This window comes from Schistocerca piceifrons, chromosome 2, assembly GCF_021461385.2.
Source record: "Schistocerca piceifrons isolate TAMUIC-IGC-003096 chromosome 2, iqSchPice1.1, whole genome shotgun sequence".
In the NCBI taxonomy this organism is placed as follows: Eukaryota; Metazoa; Arthropoda; class Insecta; order Orthoptera; family Acrididae; genus Schistocerca; species Schistocerca piceifrons.
In genome coordinates, this window is record NC_060139.1 from 690,626,455 (window position 1) to 690,652,054 (window position 25,600).

The window sequence follows — 25,600 nt, forward strand, 5'->3', positions numbered from 1 at the left end:
AAACATTATCTCACTGGGAAGAGATTTAATTTCTTTCTAGCTCTGTATATATTTTACCTTGTTATTTTTTCCATCTTGAAATTCTAAAATGCTTTAAATCCATCTGATCCTGCGTAATTTCATTATTGTTTGGTAAAATATAGTAAATTTAATTCTTAGTTTAATGCTAAGGGACGCATGTGTTGTTCTATATGGCATATTAATTTATCTTTTGACTTATGTCATTTCTGGTGTGACATTAGTGGGTCAGTGAAAACTCCTTCTTTAATGTGAACATATTGGTGCATAAAGCGATTTCCATTGACTGATCTTTAATTTGTTTTTGAAACAAATGTTACTGTTCTATCTGAGATAGCTTCAAAAACTGTAATATGGTTTCCAGTCTTGTTATTTACAGCAGAGAATACATGTGAATTTCCTCCTTTATCTGCTCCTGTGTAGTACAACATGTATCGTAATTTTAATTCTATCTGGTCTTAGATTTTTCGCTGCTCTTCTGTTAAACGTATTATATCTCATTTAATGTCATTTAACTCCTCCTGCACCTTTAACTTATCTGCGAAACCTAAAGGTTTCATTTTCTTCTACTAAATAAAATGCTGTCTTTCCAATCAAACTCCCTGTAGCAAGGTTCGGGCGCAGAAGTACTGTACCTTGATTCACTAATATCCTAAAGCCATTGCTTCAGTTCCTTAGCTCGACTACTCTCAGTAATTATGCTTTTACCCTAGGCCGAATACCGACGTGCCAAAATTCATACGTGTCAGTAATTCCTCCGACAATCCTATCCATAGTGCATTTCTTGTCAAGGGCCAAAGAGTTTGGACGACACGTGAATAGCGCTTAACCTCGGTAGAGCTACGATTAAAATTTGTGAAATTTGAGAATCCGGGAGCAACACCACTCGTTTGCGTACTAGTTACGCACTAACATACCCCTGAAGTCAATACTGCCATTTTCCAGTCAGTTAATCTTCGCAATTAGTTTTATTTCTATAACTAATAAATGTAGCCTTACCGAAAAAGAAGGTATGGATTGTTTTATAAACAGAATTTTGCGATTTTGTAACGGCAGCAGGAAAACATAAGGCCGCCCACAGAATGTTGCAAACATTTCGCTTTCCTTGAGTTTTTGTTGTAGCTTCTGCATATGCTCCTGACACATGAACGACCGCCGCATGCTGCGGTGCTATATCTTAACGTGTCTTCGGATAGTATTTTTTTAAGTTCTTCCCGAGTTCCTCAGCAAGTAATCAACACACAACTGGATAGGTTTAGTTTATTTATAAACTCAACGTACACGAAAATAAAAAAGGAGCTTTCCCTCAGGTAAACACAACAAAATAATTCTAGAATTTTAATGCCGGACAAGAAATATTTTTCATGCCGTTCCGGACCCATTACTGTCCCTTGTCAGATCACAGTAACACTTTCAAAATCGGCGAAAATTTACAGTCTATCAAGCAGACTATTTTTGACAAGTCCAGACATTTCCAAAATTAGCCACCGGTCGGAATCCGTGGAGGAGCCACAGAACGAGGCGGCAGTGGTGACGTCCATCGGAATACTGTGCGAGAATCACGGTGAAGGCGATTCTGGTGGCTGCTGGGTGTTTCACTGCAGAATCCTGTCTGAACTCCGCTCTGCGGCCAATCACATTGTTCTTCAGATGTTAGCAGAGCACCCAGTTGCGTGGCCCAGTGTAACGATGACACTTCTGTACGGGGAAAGTAGGGCCATCTTTTTCCTCTTCACTTGCCTTCGTCTGCAGTCCGTGATTGGCCGAAGTCCTGTCACGTGACTCTTCTCGTCATGTAGACCCTCTTCATACGTTTGTAGTACAAGACGTGTTGTAAATATTGCCTGACAAAAACAGGAAGCACCCAAAAGTGGGAGAGGAGACGAAATGAAACTTCACAGGTTGAGAGGGTGTATGGTATTGCGTCAGCGATTACAAAAGCGAGTCATTTATACGATCAACTTGGAAGTATGAGACCACTCCTCAGTATGACGTTGCACCCCCACTGGCCCAAATTCACTCGCTGATTCAGTTTCAGACGGAGTCATATAGCTGCTGTATCATTTCCAGAGACAACCTGCACCACAACTGTTGTAATTGGTCCTTGATATATTGAATACTGACAATATGACGGAGTTGCCGTCCGAGATGGTCCCATACATGCCCTATCGGGAACAGATCTTGGGATGTTGCTGGCCACGGCAGTAACCCGACATCACTCAGTCAGTTCATAGAGAGACGTGCAACGTATGGACTAGCATTGTCCAATCGAAAAATGACATCACTATACCTCCGCCTGAGAGGCAGTTCATGAGGACGCAGGATGTCCGTGACGTACCACTGTACAATTTAGGGTTTCGTCGATCGCTGCCATCCGTGACCTTAAGTCATTCAAGATGGCTTCTCACACTATGACGCCAGGAATAACATCACACCTAAAAACAGTGGAAGGATAGGAGCTCTCTGCAGATCGCCGGCGTAGTCGCCATCGACGGTAATCAGCGGCACTTCATAAGTGTGATCCATTGCTGAATACAGTACGACGCCATTCATCAGCACTACTTGCTTCCCCATCAGGGCACCACTCCAAACGCAGCCGTCTGTTTTGTGATGTTAATGGCAGCACACGCATGTGACGATAATTCTCTAGTTCGGTTTGTGTATCTGACCAATTGTCCGGAGTGACCCACAGTGTTGCTGGGCGTCCGTAACTTGTTCTCGGATGGCAAGGTCAGATGTGAAGGGGTTACGCTGTTCTTGGTGCAAAATACCACGTGGTCGATTGAAACCCAGATGACGAGTATGCTTGCCCTCTCGTTCCCATCACTCCAACGTCGGACCAGTGTCACACCCAAATGCCTCACGAATATGGATACTGGTCTATTCAAGCAGCCTGCCAAATGGAGACCTAGAATGAGCACGCGGCTTCTCAGTGTCCCTCACAGTGATCACGCAACGCCTGATGCTGTTCACGCCCCATACATACCATCCCTGGACTTGTGCGAGAGCTAATCACTGACAACACCAATGCACTCTGGTGGTCGTTGGCTGTCACAAAGCATCGTGATTCTAATCCTGTAGTCCGCAGCTCGTAGTCTAGTGGCTAGCGTTGCTGCTTCCGGATCACGGGGTCCCGCGTTCGATTCCTGGCCGGGTTGAGGATTTTCTCTGCCCGAGAACTGGGTGTTTGTGCTGTCCTCATCATTTCATCCTCATCATCATCGTTAATGACAGTGCCTAGATTGGACTATGTAAAAACTGTACTGAATAAGAATTGGGACTTTGTATGGGCGCTGACGACCGCGCAGTCGAGCGCCCCACAAACGAAACATCATCATCATCATCATCATCATCAGCTAATCCTCTACATACCCACCGATGGTGTGTACGTGTACGAAGTTACAAGTTACACTGGCATACTTAATTTTTTTTTTTTTTATAAGTAGTGTAACTCTGGAAGTTTCCACTGAACTGATGCGATAGTCTTGTGCTTACGGATGCTTCTTTCTAGCCCATGAGGGAGGAAAATTTCATGGGATTTTTGCCGGAGGGACAGATGCAGAAAGAACACTTTATGCGTCAACGTAAATTGTCTTAAGATTGATAATTAGCAGGTGAGTATATCATGTAACAAAGAGCTGCAGTATTTTAACGCGAATAAATTCGTGGTCGAAGTTGCCGTGTAACAAGGTGAGGTTAAATTCTACACATGTCTGTAGGTTGTTGAAACTCTCAAGAGAAGGTGATATGTCTCTAACCCAAAACATCTGATTATTGTTTCATTTCTTTTCGTAGTGAATGGAAAATTCTTGAAGACTGCACATGCTTTTCTCACTCATTTACTTGCCTCTAGTATATCGTCGGAATACAATAGGATAAGAAAAGCTTAAAAAAACATCCATTTTTCATTGCAACAGTCAATTCCACTTTTTTAACCCTCAGCGTTTTAAAGCTGTTTCTATCCTAGACTGAGAAGTTTCAAATGCAAATACTGGATACAATGAACGCGTCGAGCGATGTTTGTTACATATTTTTGCAACAATTTCAGAACGTAAATAGTCATGTGTGGGCGGTTAGCAATCAAGCATATATCATGGGCTTGGGTGATACATCCTTACAGAGGATATCATTATCCCTAAGGCATCTATGTTTTTCTTTAGTAAAAAATTCCTTGACAAAAATACAACGATATTACCACACCGGTAACATGTAATACACTGTGATTGTTTCGGTAATAAATGACAACTTTCGGAAGCATAGCAAATACAAACATTGCAAGGGAAAATGCATCTAACACGTTCCCCAACCATCGGTCATGGATGAAATTTGACCGAGATTAGATGGGGCCTTAATCCAAAAACTTACATTTCAAATGCGTTTGTACTTCTTAGTACAAATATTTCATACTTAAGTAAGTTGCGGCTCGTAACCACACATATCTAGTTGTCTCACAAGCAGGTGATTTGCGGACCCGTATTTAATGGAACGTTTTTGTTTCGTATATCGAATACGTTCATCCGTGTCAGTTTTCGCTATTAATTGTGGGTCACCCTCGCACACAGACTTTTATACAACCTACACCCGGGGACGTGAACCGTTAGAATAAGTATGCGACGAGCATGCTGGCAACGAAATCGTACGCTGATTTGGGTTCCAGTTGTACACACTTTTTTGGACATTGGTGGAATCCTCGAATGGAGATCTGTTTTGATCAAGAGGACAAGCAGACCTGGGTCCAAATACTTCAGTTTATTTTTTTTCACTTACAACGAATGCCTTGAGTACGAGTTCGTACATGTTACCTACCGTACAATCACAATATTGGCTGCAGATGGAAAACATAAAATGTTACATTATATCTGCCGAAATTGACGTTTCGTCAGAAAGAAACCCAATGAATTTCGCAGAGTGAGAAAGAAGTTTCAGATGAAATATCAGCGTTTCTGCAAGATGAATCAGTGGAATGTGTGGTGTCGTATATGCTGGACAGTGCGGACAATGGAAATGGGGAGTACAATGCTGTCGATGCATGTTTAAGACGTGAAAGTAGTATTGAAACAGGTGACGAACCATGTAGTTCATGATCCTTGTCATACAGGGAGCCACGAGTTCCGTCCCCTGTGAAACGTAGTAAATGACAATCGTTGTCCAAGGAGCGGGTACTAATCATAATTATGTACATGGAATATCATCTGCAGAATGGTAAAAAAAAATTATAAACATATTCCTAATAAGTTCGCTGCACTGTGACCGTGTAGCGCATAAGAAAAACGTGTTTGTACGTTTCATGGGTGCTCGATACAGTATACTGGCAGTGACTTAGTACGTTGTGCAAGTCATATTGTACGTAAAATAGATTACAGTGATTTCAAGAGAAGCGTTAGATGGCTGTATAACTTCAAACAGTACTGTAAATTGGAAGGCGTAAGAAACGAAATTTGAAACAAAGCGTCGACTTGACGATACAGTGTAAACTGCGGAATCGGCCCGAAAGTTTGTAGATGAGATAAACTTATCCCATCAGTTAGTAAGGATTGTGTTTTCAACTCCTACCAATCGGGATTTGAAGAGTAAACGCGTGTGAAAGGAACCCTGGAAATTAGAGGTACCAAGAAAGGTATATCAAGATCAACTAAAATCAGTGCTTTAACACATTCACACACAATTCTGCCGACTGTTAATCTGGATGGTAAATTGGTTGGAAAGTTATTTATTGTGCTGCGAGAAGTTGGAGGTGCTCTGCCCCCTACGATTCATTCTTGTGTGCGTGGTTTTGTAAGGGCGGTAGGGAATATTTACGTCACAGCAAGCAAAACTGGGAAAATCGGCGTAAGAGAACTACAACTATGGCATGAGCACTGCTTTTGTCCAGTAGCTGGTCATAACAACTTGCTTTTGCCTGATTCCTCTTCTAAGTATAAAAATCTTAGTCCTTTAGCGCAAACTATCGCTCCTGAAAACTGTGTGACGTTGCAGGTCATAGCATTAGACAAATTCAGCCTCTGGATTTCTTTGTTTTGTTTTTTCGTGCCTATAAAACATATTATCGCAGTATCTGCAGCTACATCTTAAAGGACAGACAGTTTCACGATAAGTTCCACGACAGACTTTAGTATTCGGTTGCGTGTCATCAAATTCCAACAGTTCTCATCACACTGTTACACCAGTATGATTCTATATGCACTCCTTAAGATAGGATACCTAACTGAACCTCCTGCGGTTTGTAGCTCCCAAGGAGCTCGCCTCCGATCTTGATGATGCGAACTTTGCGATCACTGCGGCGTGCCATTTTTCATTCGGAGTTCATGGTGCGTCCGCAGCTCGTGGTCTAGTAGCTAGCCTTGCTGCCTCTGGATCGCGGAGTCTCGGGTTCGATTCGTGGCCGGGTTGGGGATTTTCTCTGTCCCGGGACTGGGTGTTTGTGTTGTCCTCATCATTTCATGATCTTCATCATCATCATCATTCGTGACTGTTGGCCAGATTGGATGTGAAAAAGTTAGGACTTTGTACGGGCGCTGATGTCCGCGCCGTTGAGCGCCCCACAAACCGAACACATCATCATCATCATCATCATCATCATCATCAGTTCATGTTGTTTGTTTTGAACATTTCTTGAATGTCGTCGATGTCCATTTTGTGAAGTGTAATACGTACATCCCATAGAAGGTTGACCTCTGCATCACCCGAACAGCCGTTTTCTGTCGCCTTCCTGATGCTCATGGTGAGTCATTAGCAGCTAATTGCTAAGGCTACACTTTCAAATAAGCCTTACTAAATACTGATCTTGAGACCTCGCACGCAACGGATTTCTTGTCAGATAACACCACGACTTGAAAATTGATCTGCCGACCCCCAACTTCAGCTCAACTTAGAAACTTGAGCCCTTTGCGTGTCGCGTGAGGCCTTAACGCAGTCGGCGAGTGTGGTGTTTGTGCAGGACGCATCTACATCACGGGCGGCTTCAACGGACAGGAGTGCATGAACACGGCCGAGGTGTACGACCCGTCGGTGAACCAGTGGACGCTGATCCGGCCCATGCGTTCGCGCCGCAGCGGCGTCTCCTGCGTCGCCTACCACGGCTGCATCTACGTCGTCGGTGAGTAAGGGAAGCGTACAGCCTACTGGCTCACGGCACAGCGGCGCTGTGGCGGATTCACAGGAAATACTGTATCACGGCCTATCGTACACACCCAGTTTTTTTGGTAGGAGTGTGGGTGTACTGTGTAGTAAACCGGGGACCTAGAAACAACGGAGAGGCTTCGTCCTGCCGTAGCCCTCAGTGGTTCACAGCCCCACAACGGGCCACAGCAGCCCACCCTCCCCACCGCCGCCCCACACTGAACCCAGGGTTATTGTGCGGTTCGGACCCCAACGGACCCTCCTCGGAACGTCTCATACCAGACGAGTGCAACCCCAGATGTTTGCGTGGTAGTGTAATTATGGTGTACGCGTACGTGGAGACAGTGTTTGTTCAACAATTGCTGACATAGTTCAACTGAGGCGGAATATGGGGAACCAGCCCGCATTCGCCGAGGCAGATGGAAAACCGCCTTAGAAACCATCCACAGGCTGGCCGGCACACCGGCAGGACGGATTCGTGCCGGGGACCGGCGCGCCTTACCGCTCGGGAAGCAGCGTGTTAGACCGCACAGCGAGCCGGGCGGCCTTGGTAGGGGTAGTGGAATGAGGGTCGGGCCATAGGCCTTCTGACTGGTTTGATGCGGCCTCCCCAAGACTTCCTCTCCTGAGCCAAACTCAACAACTCCGAGAAGCATTTACAACAAATGTACTCAATCATTTATTATATACACTCCAATCTCTGTCTTCCCCTACATTTTTCACCTTGCACATCTCCTTCTAGCACCACGGAGATTATTGCTTGATGTCTTAACACAAGTTCTACTCTCCTTCCCCGTTTCTAGTCGATGTTTTCCATATGTTCCGTCCCTCGGCGATACTGTGCAGAATCTCTTCATTTCTTATCAAATCAGTCACCTTAATTTTCAGCTTCCTTCTGTAACAACACATATCAAATGTTAGGCTGATAATTATCACTTTGGATCCATCTAATTACAAATGAATGAAATGAATTTTTCGTGCCACACTCACTTCGCTTTTATTATTTGAAAATCATATTGCCGGCCGGAGCGGCCGTGCGGTTCTAGGCGCTACAGTCTGGAACCGAGCGACCGCTGCGGTCGCAGGTTCGAATGCTGCCTCGGGCATGGATGTGTGTGATGTCCTCAGGTTAGTTAGGTTTAATTAGTTCTAAGTTCTAGCCGACTTATGACCTCAGAAGTTAAGTCGCATAGTGCTCAGAGCCATTTGAACCACTTGAAAGTGATATTCAGTGTTTATACTATTTAGTTTTACACATTGGACGTTTTACACTGACGTTATAGACAGTTGTGGCAATTACTGATTTTCTGTGTCGCAATAGTAGTTCAAATTTCTCATGTGATGATGCTCTCTCTCTCTCTCAATCTCTCTCTCTCTCTCTCTCTCTCACACTCTCTCTCTCTCTCTCTCTCTCTCTCTGTGTGTGTGTGTGTGTGTGTGCGCGCGCGCCCGCGCATGAGTGTGTGCGTGTGTGTGTCTACATGAGTTGGTATATGTTTTATTATGGTATCGAAAATATAACATGAAATAAATGAGTGCTCACTAACGCTTTGCAAATGAATTTTCGAATGGCAATAACCATAAGAAGAACAGCCCTAAAACATGAGCAAAAAATCGCGTACAGCAGTGTCTTTGAAATTTGTAAGTAGAAATTTACACCGTTATTACTACACAAATCAGAATGACTGTTTATAACCTTGATTTAAAATGTCCAATATGTAAAACGGAATAGTAAATCACAAATATTTATGTATGATAGGCTACTCAATATGTCTTTCAAATAATAAAGTCGAATCGCGTATGACGCGAAAAATTAAACTCATTTCTTCTCAAATTTTTCACACTCCATGATTCACTTCCATGAAATGTGTGTGTTTCACGTATACCTTATCAGAAATTGAGACCTAGGTTTGATATGCGTATTTTAGCGAGGACTGCCCTTTTGCCTATGCCAGTCTGTTTCTCATAGCCTCTTAATACGTTGTGTGTCATTTTTCTTTCAAGATAGAACAATTCCTTCACTTCTACTTCATAGTCTCCATTTTTGATGTTAACTTTATCGCTATTGTCATTTCTGCTATTCCCCATTAATTTCGTTTCCCTTTGCTATGATCTACATCCATATTCCGTGCAAAATATGCAGTTTGTTCCACGCGACGAGTCCTGTAATTCATCCGCACCTTCACTAAGGGCAACAATAACGTCAGCGAATCTTATAATTGATTTCTTTCTACCTTTAATTTTAATTCCAATCGTAAACCTTTCTTTTATTTTTGGCATCTCCATGTATAAATTAATCCGTAGAGAAGAAATACTGTATCCGTGCCTCACGCCTTTTTTAATCTGAGCCCTTGTCTCATGTTCTTGGTTTATTATTATTATCTTTTGGGTCTTGTAAATATTGTATACTGTCCGTCTATTCCCATAACTTACATCTAGTTTTTTTAAATATCTTGCACCAGTTTATGTTTTGTCGATAGCTTCTCCTAGTTGACAATTCCTATGAAAGTGTCTTGATTTTCTTAAATCTTGACGCCGTTAGCTATGGAAACGTCCCACCAGTCTGCCTCATGCCTTAGCTTTCCTAACGCTAAAGTGATCATCAGTCAGATGCTCAGTTTTATACGTTCTTTCCATTCTTTGTTTTTTCTGGGCTGTTTATGCAATAATGACTTCTGAACATTGTGTTCTGTATTAGATGTAGCTTATTACATGCTTCTCGTAATGAATATAACATAAACTATGCAGACTGTTTGGTTATATGTGTGAGAGGGCCTAATGACCCTAATTTTACCAGGTTAAATAAAACAAATTACCCTTTTCAGCAACTAGGATTCAAGAGCTGTTAAGCTGGGTGTGTAGTAGTTCTCTTACATTTATGCCCTTTCTATACCGTGAGGGTGATACTGTTTCAAAAATTCTGATTATATTTCTCCAGACTCATAGACTCTAGGCAACAACTTGAATAACCCTTTGGTTCACACACTTGAAGAAATTCTGTGGGAATGTTATCTATTCTTTATGCCTTATTTGATAGCAAGTCTTCCAAAGTCGTGTCAAAATCTGTATTTAGCGCGAGATTTTCTGTATTCCAAATCCGCACCCATAGCCTCTTATATCGCGTTACCGGACAGTTCCTTATCCTCGTAGAGGCCTTTAATGTACCTATCCATTATCACGTCTGCGTTTATTTTGAACTCTTAATATTAACAAATTTGCTTTCAATTTCACCGATGGCTGTTTTAGTTTTCCTCTGTACTGAATGTGCCCTTCCGACGACCGTTTATTTTTCGATTTGCTCGCGTTTTTCCTTCAGCACGTTCGTTTTAGCTTCCGTGCACCACCTAATGGTTATGCTGGATTTATGCTGGATTTATGTCTTTTCCCAGAATTTTTTATCGATCACTTGAATTACTTGAACATCGTTACCTGAAGGTTTCCTCGCATTTATTTTCCTTGTACGTACTCTTACCTGGGCAACTGCTACGATTTTCCTTTCCAAAAATATCCATTGCTCTTCAGCTGATCTGCCTATTGTGGTTTCCGGTTCTAGGCGCTACAGTCTGGAACCGGGCGATCGCTACGCTAGCAGGTTCGAATCCTGCCTCGGGCATGGATGTGTGTGATGTCCTCAGGTTAGTTAGGTTTAATTAGTTCTAAGTTCTAGGCGACTGATGACCTCAGAAGTTAAGTCGCATAGTTCAAAAATGGTTCAAATGGCTCTGAGCACTATGGGACTTAACATCTATGGTCATCAGTCCCTTAGAATTTAGAACTACTTAAACCTAACTAACCTAAGGACATCACACAACACCCAGTCATCACGAGGCTAAGTCGCATAGTGCTCAGAGTCATTTGAGCCTATTGTGGTTTCCATCATCCTATGTCCGTAGGTGTTCGCAGCTCGGTTGCTAAGTGAATAAGTGGATAAGTGCTACTCTAATGAGTCAGGATTCTATCTCCAGTTTCTCCCAGGATTTTTTCTGTTACTTACAGAGTCTTTCACCTCTGGCAGTGCTTTGTGAGTATGAAAAATACCAAGCTGCAGCACGGTCTGAAGTTCACGTTAAGTCAAAGGACCGTGCGCAGTAAAACACTTACCGTTGAAACTGTCGCCCCAGTTTAAGGCTACGTCTGTGATCTATAAAGCGCTACGTTTCCTATCATTTCGTCACCCACTGCGACAAACTGTGTCTTAGCCAAGTGATGATCTGCTCTCTGCTGCAATTCGTAACTGATGGCTCTGAGAACGACGTAAAAACAAGCAGAAACTGGTTATCCAATAAAACAAAACAAAATTGTTTAGACGGCGTTTGTCCTTCTGTTTTGAGCATCATTAGGACTCTGCGCAAAACAGTGACCCATTATTCGTGACACCGCTGCTTCCGTCAGTTGGTTGGTGTAGTTTGTCGCTAGAGATCTCCTGCCTCAGTGTGGCTTTTACTATCATATCCCCGCCTTCCTCAGTAATATTTTTTTTCCTAATTATTATAATTTTATAAAATTTCTATCACTCCCGAGTACAGACGACGACAGATAAATAAGAAGCCATGTATAAAGGCAGATTCTACAATCATACAGGGTAATTCAGCTGAACCTACCGCTGTCGTTTTATGCAACCCGCAATGTTGTAACTGGCCTTCAAGATCTAAGTGCGAGTTTTTCACATTCTCCCGCTCGCTACGCGCAAACTATTAGTCCTACAGAAAAAGGAACAGGACCTTTATCTGAGAAATATAATGTAGTTAAATTTTTTTCAAATAATTCAGTCTTGGTTGCAAATTTTTTATGTATTTATTTATTGGCAATAAACAGATAAAAAATTTTCAACCAGGACTGTCTTATTTCAAGAAATTCATAGCCGCTTGCTGTACCAGAGGCCCCGTATGGAAGAAACCCGTTCTAGTTAAATTTTGCACTGGGATACGTTTTTGCTAGAGACCGTAGTTTTCGAGTTATTAAAAAAAAACAACACAAAAGCGACCTTTAAAAGCACCCCCACTCCCACACTCAGCCCCCTCCGATTAGGATTGCTAATATGTTGTTCATGGCACTTCCTCCTACTACTGTACAAAAATTTGCGACTGCATGAATTATTTCCCACATTCAACCATTATTGGTCTTTATTGATTCACCTTATTACGCCATCGGCTTAGTCCAGCAATTACAAATTGTAAAACAGACGTTGGTGTAAATGTTACCAGATAATAGTGTGAATTTTAATAGTACACAATTAACGATTACATCGTTGTATTCATCTGTACTTCTGACTTCGAAACTACTGTGCTTGTAAGAGTTAAGTTTTGATCCAACTGTCAACATGATTAGTTTTGGCGTAACGTTCACAAAAGTCGTTTTCCTTTCATTCTCCTCTCGAACACGTTTAAATTAATTATGTCAACGAAACAGCCGACTATACTGGTGGCGTAATAGCCCAATCAGGAGAGACTAAAAAAAGGTCAAATCTTGGGAATAGTTCGTGTAGTCGGAAATTTTCGTACAGTGAAATGAGGGAGTGCCACGAACAACGCACTAGAAATCCTGATTAGTGAAGGATGAGTGTGGGAGTTAGGTGCGCTTGAAGGTCACTTTTTGTCCGCAGCTCGTGTCGTGCGGTAGCGTTCTCGCTTCCCACGCCCGGGTTCCCGGGTTCGATTCCCTGCGGGGTCAGGGATTTTCTCTGCCTCGTGATGACTGGGTGTTGTGTGATGTCCTTAGGTTAGTTAGGTTTAAGTAGTTCTATGTTCTGGGGGACTGATGACCATAGATGTTCAGTCCCATAGTGCTCAGAGCCACTTGTAGGTCACTTTTGTACGTTTTCCTTGAATACCTCGAAAATCTGTGACCTCCAGCGAAATCGTGACGCAGCACAAAATTTAACTACATTAAATACCCTACAAAATGGTCCTGTTAATTTTTTTTATGTAGGACTAATAGTTTGCTCGAGAGAATATGAAACTTTCGCACAAGGCCTATGTGAAACGCCAAAATTTGATTCTACATTTTAATAAATATTTTTAATAAATATCATATTAGAGACTGAATGAATCTCTTTTGTGTTAATCATTCAAATAACTTGTTCTGACAGGTGGTTTCAATGGCATCTCAAGGATGTGCAGCGCTGAGAAGTACAACCCGGCAACCAACGAGTGGACGCCCATACCGGACATGTACAACCCTCGCAGCAACTTCGCCATCGAAGTGATCGACGAAATGCTGTTTGCTATTGGCGGTTTTAATGGCGTCACCACCATCTTTCACGTCGAGTGTTATGACGAAAGGACCAACGAATGGTGAGTCAGAGCTGCCTAAACTTGCAATGTGAGTGCTTGTATTACACCACAGCTCTGTTTGTCAAGAATCGATCAACAGGGTAGTTACGAGAATATGTACGGTCACTCTTGTGACGAACACGTCCCCCCCCCCTCCCCCTCTCCCAACGAGAGGCCAGATTATTGATACCATCACTGTAGATGGTGTATGAGTTCTGGAAACAGATGAAAATGAGATGGGACCAAGTCTCGACTATATGAAGTTAATCGATGCTTCTCTCAGATACACTGTCAGTACCTCGTACTACTTCACTCACAACACACCATGGACAACTGCACTTTCAACGGGCTACTTTAATAGCAGAAAGACATCCCGGGCAAAGAGGCTGAAAGCAATGAGATAGGTTGGGCTGTAATAAAAGCCAAAGAAGATGGTTGGATAAAACACGTACATGCGCGCCACTAGCCCAAAAACAAAGGTAAATTAAATGTTTTCTATCTCGGAAACCACTTGGAATAGGGCATACGTACATCTGAAGCATTTTTTTCGTGAAATGAACTTTCCTGTCATATCCCTGAATATTAACCATTCTTCCTTGTACACATACACACACACACACACACACACACACATATATATATATATATATATATATATATATATATATATATATATATATTCTGGGAAACTGAGTGGATACTTGAAAAAGTAAGCTGCACATTTCATTCCAGGCTAAGGCCATGCACAACAAGAGTGGCGCCTTGACAGACGAAAGTACATGTTCTGAGTTTCCGATAGACACAATTCTGCTGTAGTACGGATAACTGAAGCACCACAAACCGAGAGTGAAATGGCGCCACTACTGGGAACGTGTTCCAAAGAAGAAGTACACGGGACAGATTCACCGTGTAATTCTGGTGGTATATGGGCCACATGCATTGTTGTGTCCTGCTGTGGTGCCAACAACTTGACCAAGGTCGCACAGATGTGGGTGATGCTGATTGGAAAATTTATTTATTATTATTTATTCGTATGGCTCACATGCAGTTTAAAATTATAGGTATTTAACATTAATAATACTATATATAACAGGAATATGAAAATACAAAACTAAAAAAAAACAATCAAAATGTCAATATTTAGGTTCTATTCCATATAAGAGCCATATCATCAGCCTTCATGAGGTGGCTCCAACGCAAGGGGTATTTATCTCCTTCTTTCTTTCTTTCTTTTGCTTGTGCCTTTTCCCGCAAGGACACAGGGTCGGCATGGTTACTCGAATTTGGCAAGGTTAATTGAAGGGGTGGCTGGATGCCCTCCCTGCCGCCACTCCGTACCCCCCAGGACGGAATTAGTGCACCCCAACTGTCTGGGCCCAGTGTAATCCATGGAATAGTGTGAATGTGTTCAGATGTCTGAGAGCCATGTAACTGAGACGGGACGTGGGGACCAGCCCAGTATTCACCTAGTGCGATGTGGAAAACCGCCTAAAAACCACATCCAGCCTGGCCGGAACACCGGCCTCCGTCGTTAAGCCGCCGGGCGCATTCGATCTGGGGCCGGCGTGCCTACCCGAATCCAGGAAGCAGCGCATTAGCGCTCTCGGCTCACCTGGCGGGTCAAGGGGTATTCATCTTTAATGTGCTTTATTGTCTGATTCGGAACCCCACAGTTACAAATCTGAGACGCTGTAGCACTCCACTTGTAAAGAAAGTCTGCACATTGTCCATGTCCAGTGCGAGCTCTGTACAATTTTACCCATAGTTTGCCAGTAGTATCACAGTTAGACTTTCAGAACTACTCACGCCGTTCAGGATTTTCAATAAGCTGACAGCTCTAGTCCCACAGGTCTCTCACCCCGGTATTACTGGCATCTAGCTGTTTTGTTTGCCGTATTGGTCGATTTCTTGAACGGAGTCTATTTTCTCGTAGACTTGGTAAGTCTTTCTGTATGGGTAATTCCAGGTTCTCCTGTAGCTTGCAGTATTCCCTAAGCAAGGCCTCACCTCTACGGATTGCGGGTGGATAAATGTTGCTCAGTAGAGGAAGCCAATAAATCGGTGTTGGCCGGATTACCTCAGTTATTAACCGCATAGTGTGGTTCAACTGGACGTCGATCAAGTAGGTGTGGCAACTGTTTAGCCACACCCGGGCACAATTCTTGGCTGGTAAGAAGACCAGCCCAGTGGATGATGTGCACAAGGTATCCGCCGAAGCTCCCCATGTCATTAGACACAATTTTGCATAATATTATCAGGAGTTTTTATCTTGGCTGCAGTATTTTCAAGATGTTTCCTTTATGAAAGGGTGCGGTCTGTGGGACCATGACTATCGGGCTGTTGGCGCCCTGGATCCTCAACCGGAAACCTGGCGTTGTTGGCCATGGCAGTGGAATCGTCATGGCTCCACATCCCTGTTGGTGCATTCCAGAACAAACCTAGCGCAGTTGGTCCGGCGATGGAGTCGGCATAGATCCACATCCATGTCGGTACCAACCAGAACCTCACTGACACTCTTCCTGCACGTCGCGGCACGCGCTGCAAAAGGTTGTTATTCAGGCTTTCGACAGGCGGTCACATTACTGTGACAGGACAGTGTATTGCTTGTGTAGCAGACCACAACTCAGGCGTTCTCTGGAACAACGACTGAAATGCAGTACGTGGAAATCGAGATACAGAGCATCAAATATTTCACGTCGTGTTTTCATTCAGTCCAAACCCTCGTACATAGACGAAATTTCAGTCAAATAGAAACGACGCATTGTTGTTTCAGAATAAATGACACGATAGTGTAATATGTATGACTTACATGCTGATTTAAACTGGTGACATAGCACCAAACCTAAGTTGTTTTTCCATAAATCACTGTATAACACGAAAAAAAATCATTTTCCATTTTTGACTATTAACCAGTCGTTAAATCTAAAACTTGCGTACTCATACCGTAAAGAAACAAAATATATTTTTATTCGGCAAACATAATTAGCTTTCAAAGCAACAGTACACTGTAGAAGTATTCTTCAAGACATATATCCCAACGAACATAGCACATAATTATCCTCTTTAACCTTGGAGAAACATACCCAAAATGAGAGAAATAACTTTATTGAATTTCAGGCATACATGGGAAACAACACCGTCCTCAACAATGATCTGCAACAGTCTACGCGTGGCTACTACCGATCATTTGTCTGTTCCGCATCCTGAGCAGTCACTGTCTGTCGCAGATCCATAACCGTCGACAATATTCTTCAGCATTTCTGCATTGTCGTCTCGAACGAACTTGAGTAGTGCGAAGGTATCTTTCTTCCTTGCATCCCAAGACGAGACGTCTACTCCATCACCATGTCAATCTTTCGCATTGGCAATGTACATCCTCGTTTCTGAATGTTCCTGAATAAGTGTAAGTAGACGAGAATGTAAATGTCGTGTGACTAGGGCCTCCCGTCGGGTAGACCGTTCTCCGGGTGCAAGTCTTTCGATTTGACGCCACTTCGGTAACTTGCGCGTCGATGTGGACGAAATGATGATGATTAGGACAACACAACACCCAGTCCTTGATCGGAGAAAATCTCCGACCCAGCCAGGAATCGAACCAGGGCCCTTCGGATTGACATTCTGTCGCGCTGACCACTCAGCTGCCGGGGCCGGGCAGTAGACGAGAATAAAAATACGTCTCAGTTGTAATAGAAATTGACGTATTTTGTATTCCAGATAGTGTCTTTCCTTTGGTTTTTGTGACGCAGTATGGTGATAAAGCTGGTGCCCAGTCGTCAGTAATGTCTACTCCTTTCACCACCTCAAAATGTGCTGGATTCCTTCTGCAGCCCTGAAGTACTGAAATATATTGGCTCACATTCTCAATGTTTTCAATATACCTTAACATTTTCCCACATAGGCCGAAGTTACGGTCGCATAAACTGTATGGGCGAACCCGAACCGTAAATATCGTGTTTCATTCTGCATCCGGAGTACCGTATTCGTTTCATGGAGAAAATGTTCTCTGAATGATGTGAATAATTTTGCAGCTCTAAGGTCAAAGTTATCAAAATATTCCCTTTCGGACTTCTCTTGATAGCAATGCAGTGATTTGGAAGGAAACTGGTCCCAGATAGCGGACCATGTCCCAAATTTTGTTGCAAATTTTTTGCGATCTATTACTGTATTTCCCTCTTTTGTCTCTACTGTAAGAGCAGTAGCATTCAAAGCCTTTCACACTGTTTTCAAACGACTATCGGTAACTTGCAAGATACTTTGGAATAGAGATTTACAGACTACTGTCTCATCATTGTTCCATTTTAGATGATGTATATAGGTGGAGCTACGATTCCGACCAGACCTAGATGCATCAGATGGTAGTTTCTTTTAAATTAAACATAACATCCATTTATTTTGTGTCTTCTTGTCACCTAAAGCCCAAAATCATTCATGGATCTGTTCTTGATCTATTGCGCATATTTTTAGATAGCATTTCTTTACGACACATTTTTTACTGACTGCAAATTTCTTTGAACAGACTTTCTTACCGGTTTCCGACGAAACATGACACTGGCCGGAATTTCTCTTCTTCTTTTCGTCCTCTTTCTTCCACTTCCCCTCCTGAATTTTATGTTTCCTTCATAATCACACTGGATATACATACTATCACAATCACTTCCCATATTTTGTTCGCAGTCTCTATTTACTACTTCCTATGTGATGTTGTCAAACGTAAATTCCACGGCACGGATGTCCCGTCACTGATAAATACATCTGAGCACAGCGCACACACAACAGTGGGACTAACGGCGTGAAAGTTCTCTATTGGCAACGGCGGTCGGTGGAACAACGGCTTGGAGCAGCACGGCCGTTAAATATATCTAGAAGGCGTTGCGACTGTCGGAGGGTAATAATAATTAGTGAGTGCAAAGACTGGTTTGTACAGATGCAATTGCTGCAGGAAACGGAAAAACGGCTTAATGGACCTTAAGTCGTTTTCTCAGGGAATGCCTCAATTGGACATGGACATGATAGGGAAGCAGTAGATGAGAATGGAGGCAGACATGGCTGTAGCCTGTCTACAATGTTAGTCAATCCGTGCATCAAGCAAGCTGCGAAAGAAACAAAAGGGAAATTTGGAAGAGGAATTTTAAATTCAGTGAGACGAAATTAAAATATTTAAATTTGCTGATGATATTGTAATTCTTTCAGCGACGGCTAAGGACTTGGAAGAGTATTTGGACAGAATGGACAGTGTCTTGAAAGGAGGTTACAAGATGAACATCAAAAAAAGTAAAACAGGGGTTATGAAATGTACTTGAATTAAAACAGGTGATTCTGAGGGCATTCCTTTAGCAAATGTAGTAGATCAGTTTTACCATTTGTGCTAAAAGATAAATGACGGCGACCGAAGCAGAGAGGGCATTAAATGCAGACTGCCAATAGCAAGGAAAGCATTACTGAATAAGAGAATTTTTTAACATCTAGACATGTTATAATTAAATTTTTTAGCCGTGTTTTTCTGTCAGTATGCGACGGATATTCGCAAGAAGTATGTAAGGATTTTCACGCTGTTTTCGCTGACAGACTGATTCACGACGTAGGTTCATGTACATAATTCATTACCGCTACACCAGACAAGTTGTCCCGCCATAGATACTTAGGGCTACCCATGCGAACCCAGTACAGGTCATTTAGTCGAATATAAATTTAAATGTTAGAAAGTTTTTGGGGTATTTGTCTGGAATGTAGCCTTGTACGGCAGACAAGAAGAGAACGGCTCAGGCTCCAGCTCTCGGCTGATGTACCTCTACAGAGCGGCAAGTTCAAAATTTATCTGTTTCTGTGTTGTCCTCGCATTACATTTATTAAATTACTTGCATGTTTTTCTGTTTAAGAGGTTTAGTCTCACGTTTTTGTAAGTGTAAACTCGTTCAGTCTGTAGCACAGTAGTTCCTCATTTGTTTTGAAAGCAGCCGTTTGTTCGTTTAGTAAGTCCGACAGTCAGGCTCCAGCTCTCGGCTGATATACGTCTATAGAGCGGCAAGTTAAGTGTTTATCATTTTCTGTGTTTTCCTCAGTGTGTATTTATTAAAATTCGTGGGTGTTTTTCTGTTTAAATGGTTTAATCTCGCGTTTTTGTAAATATAAATTCATTCATTCTGTAGCATAGTAGTTACTCACCGAACAGCCAGCTACGTAGCTCATTAACTCTTTAGCTTGCCATAGGTGACACAGCAGGAGTGTAGCAGCTTGCATATCTAGGAATCCGTCTGCTTTTCTGGTTTACCTCTTCAGTTAGTCTTGCTATGATAGGATGTATGCATGCTGTGTGCTGATGCAGGAGGAGCTGGCCACAGCTCGCGAACAGCTGAATGCGCTTTTGGCTATGGTCAATCACCTTCAGGCAGCTGCCTCTGGGTGTGGCAGTGACAGAGAATCTGGCACGTCGCACGGGACACCTCAGGCGTCACTTGTTTTGCCCACGTGCTCTGCTTTCGTGGCAGCTGCTAGTGCACCAAACACGGTGGATCCGCCCTCACAGCAGGGTGAGCGGCGGGGTAGTAACGTGTTCGCGTCGCTCGAGGCGTAGGGCCAATGTGGAGACCGGCCGCCTGGCCTCGTCCATTCACCCTCTGAGTGGAGTCGTAGCCGCTCCTTCAGCAGGGTCGGAGCAGTCACACAGCGAAAATGGTTTACTATGTATCCTGAGCTCCAACGTTAAGCGCGTTATAGAATCCCTTAGGCAGATAGCATTAAGGGCTGGAAAGAAAGCCAATGTGCACTCGGTATGACTGCCGGTAGTTTCATCCGAGATATGGAAGCGGCCTTGCCTGCGGCTGTGGAGCGTGCAGGGTGAAGTCTGCAAGCTGTGGCTCACGTCAGCACCAAAAACACCTGTCACGTGGGTTCTGAGGCCATCCTTAGTTCATATAGGCGGCTGGCGGAGGTGGTAAAGACTGCTGGACTCGCGAGTGGGGTCGAAACAGAGCTCGCAATTTGCAACATTGTTCTTGATCGGGGTCCTCTGGTTTGGAGTCGAGTGGAGGGTCTCAACCAAAGACTTCGTCGACTCTGTGACGATCTTGGCTGCAGCTTTCTAGACCCGCGTTATCGTGTGATGATTTGTAGGACTCGCCTTGATAGACCAGGGAGACACTGCACAAAGGAAACAGCTGCTCGGGTAGCAGAATACTTGTGGAGCGTACATGGGGCTTTTTTGGGCTAGACGGTAGTTTGAGATGCTTTGATGAACAACCGCCCGTCGATACGCAGCAAGGGAAGTCATATGTCTTTCAGATTTAAGACACTTCAACTTTCAAAATTTTTCAGTAAAATGTCGATGCATTCGTAATAAAGGTCCCGAATTTACTGCCCTCCAGGAAAGTTCTCGCACTCAAATTTTTCGTGGGACAGAGAGTGGCTGAAGACGAGGTGGAAAGCTCTGAGATATTTAGCGAGTCATGGAACGTATGTTGGAAAGACAGGTCTGAGGCCATAGGAAGGGGAGTGCTCATAGCAGTTGACAAAAATATTGTCTCTGTTGATGTCGAATTTGAATTTGACAGTCTGGTCGCGTATAGCAAGTTAATTGTTGGATTCATTTTACCGGCCACCCGACGCCGCTGTGACAGTTCTAGAATCATTCAAGGAAATTCCACTGTCAGTAGCGCGTAAATATCCAGATCATGCAATACTAGTTGGCGGCGACTTTAACCTACCGAGTATTGATTGGAATATCTATGGATTCATTGCGGGAGGTTCAGGCAGATAGTCAAGGGAAATACTTTTCAACACGTTTTCTGAAAACTGTCTTCAGCAGCTAGCTCAGCTGCCCACCCGCAATGGTTATATCTTAGACCTTGTAGCTACAAATAGGCCGGACCTCATCGACAGTGTCAGTACAGAAACGAGAATTAGCAATCATGATGTCCTTATAACAATTATGGTTATGAAAGTTAATAAATCAGTCAAGTAGGCTAGGAGAGTGTTTTTGGTAGATAGAGCAGATAAGCAGTTGTTAGCACCTCAGCCAGTGAATTGACATCATTTAGTTCCAGTAAGATGAATGTAGAGGAATTATGGTCAAAGTATAAGCAGATTGTGAATTGGAAACTGGAGATTTATATACCTAGTAAGTGGATAAAGAATGGAAAAGATCCACTATCGTTTAACAATGAAATCTGAAGATGCTGATGAAGCAGAGGCTGTTGCGCTCTAGGTTCAAAAGAGAACGCACAAATGACTACAAGCTTAGTGGAGATTCGTGCATCTGTCAAAAGATCTATGCATACAACTACTACCACCATCACACTTTAGCAAATGATCTAGTAGAGAACTCGAGAAAATTCTAGTTTAACGTAGAATTGTTAAGCGGGTCTAAGGCTTTCATTCAGTCCCTTGTTGATCAGTCTGGTGTGCCACCTGAAGGTAGCAAAACGAAAGCCGAAGTTTTACATTCGTCATTTGACCGTCGGATAGACTCCCGTGTTGACGACATAATAATAAACATCCCTGGCGTATCTACATCTACATCCATACTCTGCAAGCCATCTGACACTGCGTGGTGGAGGGTACCTTGAGTACCTCTATCGGTTCTCTCTTCTATTCCAGTCTCGTATTGTTCGTGGAAAGAAAGATTGTCGGTATGCCTCAGTGTGGGCTCTAATCTCTCTGATTTTATCCTCATGGTCTCTTCGCGAGATATACGTAGGAGGGAGCAATATACTGCTTGACACCTCGGTGAAGGCATGTTCTCGAAACTTCAACAAAAGCCCGTACCGAGATACTGAGCGTCTCTCTTGCAGAGTCTTCCACTGGAGTTTATCTATAATCTCCGTAACGCTTTCGCTGTTACTAAATGATCCTGTAACGAAGCGCGCTGCTCTCCGTTGGATCTTCTCAATCTCTTCTATAAACCCTATCTGGTACGGATCCCACACCAGTGAGCAGTATTCAAGCAGTGGGCGAACAAGTGTACTGTAACCTACTTCCTTTGTTTTCGGACTGCATTTCCTTAGGATTCTTCCAATGAATCTCAGTGTGGCATCTGCTTTACCGACGATTAATTTTATATGGTCATTCCATTTTAAATCACTCCTAATGCCTACTCCCAGATAATTTATGGAATCAACTGCTTCCAGTTGCTGACCTGCTATATTGTAGCTAAATGATATGTATTCGCAGTACATTGCACTTGTCTACATCGAGATTCAATTGCCATTGCGCCAAATCGTTGCAGATCCTCCTGCATTTCAGCACAATTTTCATTGTTACAACCTCTCGATATACTACAGCATTATCCGCAAATAGCACCAGTGAACTTACGATGTTATCCACAAGGTCATTTATATATATATATATATTGTGAATAGCAACGCTCCTACGACACTCCCCTGCGGCACACCTGTAATCACTCTTACTTCGGAAGACTTCTCTCCATTGGGAATGACATGCTGCGTTCTGTTATCTAGGAACTCTTCAATCCAATCACACAATTGGTCTGATAGCCCATATTGTTGTGTTGGCAGAAGAGCCAATACCGTGTTACTAGTGGAGGCCGAAATGCATGCGTTTTAGCTCACGCAGGCTGGCGTGAGGAAGGAAGGACTATACTGACGTGAGGTCTGGAACATGACAAGGAATTAGAATTCAGAAAGCGGACGTAATTAGTTTGATACTTAACTTTAATCCATTAATGATGAACGTCACTCTTGACCGTACATGATTCACAATATTATCTGTTCAGAATACATTCATAGTAACTGAATATGGCGCCTTGCTAGGTCGTAGCAAATGACGTAGCTGAAGGCTATGCTAAACTATCGTCTCTGCAAATGAGAGCGTATGTAGACAGTGAACCATCGCTATCAAAGTCGGCTGTACAACTGGGGCGAGTGCTAGGGAGTCTAGACTAGACCTGCCGTGTGGCGACGCTCGGTCTGCAATCACTGATAGTGGCGACACGCGGGTCCGACGTATACTAACGGACCGCGGCCGATTTAAAGGTTACCACCTAGCAAATGTGGTGTCTGCCGTTGACACCATACATATGCTCTTACTTTGATCATTAAACGACTGTGGGGAACTGTACCAAACGCCTTGTGGTAGTCAAGAAACACGGCATCTACCTGGGAACCTGGCCCTCTGAGTCTCGTGGACGAATAGCGTGAACTGGGTTTCACACGATCGTCATTTTCGAAACCCATGCTGATTCCTACAGAGTATATCTCTAGTCACCAGAAAAGTCATTATACTTGAACATATACGTGTTCCAAAATTCTACAACTGATCGACGTTAGAGATATTGGTCGATAGTTGTGCACATCTGTTCGACGTTCCTTCTAGAAAACGGGGATGACCAGGGGCCTTTTTCCAATCTTTTGGAATGCTATGCTCTTCTAGAGATTTACGGTACACCGCTGCAAGAAGGGGGCAAGTTCCTTCGCGTACTCTGTGTAAAATCGAACTGGTATCCCATCAGGTCCAGAGGCCTTTCCTGTTTTGAGCGATTTTAATTGTTTTTCCATCCCTCTGTCATCTAATTCGATATCTACCATTTTGTCATCTGTGCGAGAATCTAGAGAAGAAACTACAGTGCAGTCTTCCTCTGTGAAACAGCTTTGGAAAAATACATTTAGTATTTCGGCCTTTAGTCTGTCATCCTCTGTTTCAGTACCATTTTGGTCACAGAGTGTCTGGGCATTTTCTTTTCATCCACCTACCGCTTTGACATAAGACCAACATTTCTTAGGATTTTCTGCAAAGTCAGTACATAGAACTTTACTTTCGAATTCGTTGAACGCCTCTCGCATAGCCCTCCTCACACTACATTTCGCTTCGTGTAATTTTTGTTTGTCTTCAAGGATTTGGCATTGTTTATGTTTGCTGTCAAGTTCCCTTTGCTTCCGTAGCAGTTTTCTAACTCGGTTGTTGTACCACGGTGGCTCTTTTCCATCTCTTACGATCTTGCTTGGCACATACTCATCTAATGCATATTGTACGATGGTTTTCAACTTTGTCCACTGATCCTCAACACTTTCTGCACTTGAGATGAAACTTTTGTGTTGAGCCGTCAAGTACTCTGAAATCTGCTTTTTGTCACTTGTGCTAAACAGAAAAATCTTCCTACCATTTTTAATATCTCTATTTACGGCTGAAATCACCGATGCTGTAACTGCTTTTGATCGCTGATTCCCTGTTCTGCGTTAACTGTTTCAAACAGTTCGGGTCTGTTTGTCACCAGAAGGTCTAGTATGTTATCGCCACGAGTCCGTTCTCTGTTTAACTGCTCAAGATAGTTTTCAGATAATGAACTTAAAAAAATTTCACTGGATTCTTTGTCCCTGCCAACCGTTATAAACGTTCGAGTCTCCCAGTCTATATCTGGTAAATTAAAATATCCACCCAAAACTATAACATGGTCGAGAAACCTTCTCGAAATATTTTCCAAATTTTCCTTCAGGTGTTCTGTCACAACAGCTGCTGAGCCAGGGGGCCTATAGAGACATCCAATTACCATGTTTGAACCTGCTTTAACCGTGACCTTCACCCAAATTATTTCACATTTTGGATCTCCGTCAATTTCCTTAGATACTATTGCACTTTTTATCGCTATAAACACGCCTCCCCCTTCACTGTCCAGCCTGTCTCCGCGGTATACATTCCAATCTGAATTTAGAATTTAAATAGTGTTTACATCTGATTTCAGTACATCCCTAGTACTATGTGGGCATTGTGACCGTTTATTAATGAGAGCAGTTCTGGGACCTTTCTATAGACGCTCCTGCAGTTTACTATTACCTCATTAATATTGTCATTCCCTGTTGCGTTTTGCCTATTGCTAGCTTGTCGCGTCTCAGGAGGCGTCTTGTTGGCCCTAGGGAGGGAATTCTCTCACCTAAAAAACCCACAAGTGCACTCCACACGTACTCCGCTACCCTTGTAGCCGCTTCCTACGCGTAGTGCACCCCTGACCTATTCAGGGGGACCCTACATTTCTCCACCCGATAGCGGAGATCTCCACAGAACGTCTGAGCCTCTGGTTTAAGCCTTCCACTCGGTTCCAAACTAGAGGACAGCGATCGGTTCTGGCAACGACACTACAAATAGTTAGCACAGATTCCACCCCGCGAGCGCGGCTTTCTGCCTTCACCAACTCGGCCAACCGCCTGCATGATATGAACTGAGGATGACCTCTGAACCCAGACGGC

The 25,600-nt window shown here is 43.2% G+C and overlaps 1 protein-coding gene across 1 annotated transcript in view; it reads left to right on the plus strand.

Annotated features, from left to right (window-relative positions):
• LOC124775751 (kelch-like protein 10) overlaps nucleotides 1–25,600 on the plus strand; it is a 159,102-nt gene that overhangs the window by 91,105 nt on the left and 42,397 nt on the right. The window contains exons 8-9 of the mRNA XM_047250580.1: nucleotides 6,956–7,114; nucleotides 13,226–13,430. Coding sequence (XP_047106536.1) covers nucleotides 6,956–7,114; nucleotides 13,226–13,430 — 364 coding nt within the window. The remainder of the gene's footprint in view (nucleotides 1–6,955; nucleotides 7,115–13,225; nucleotides 13,431–25,600) is intronic.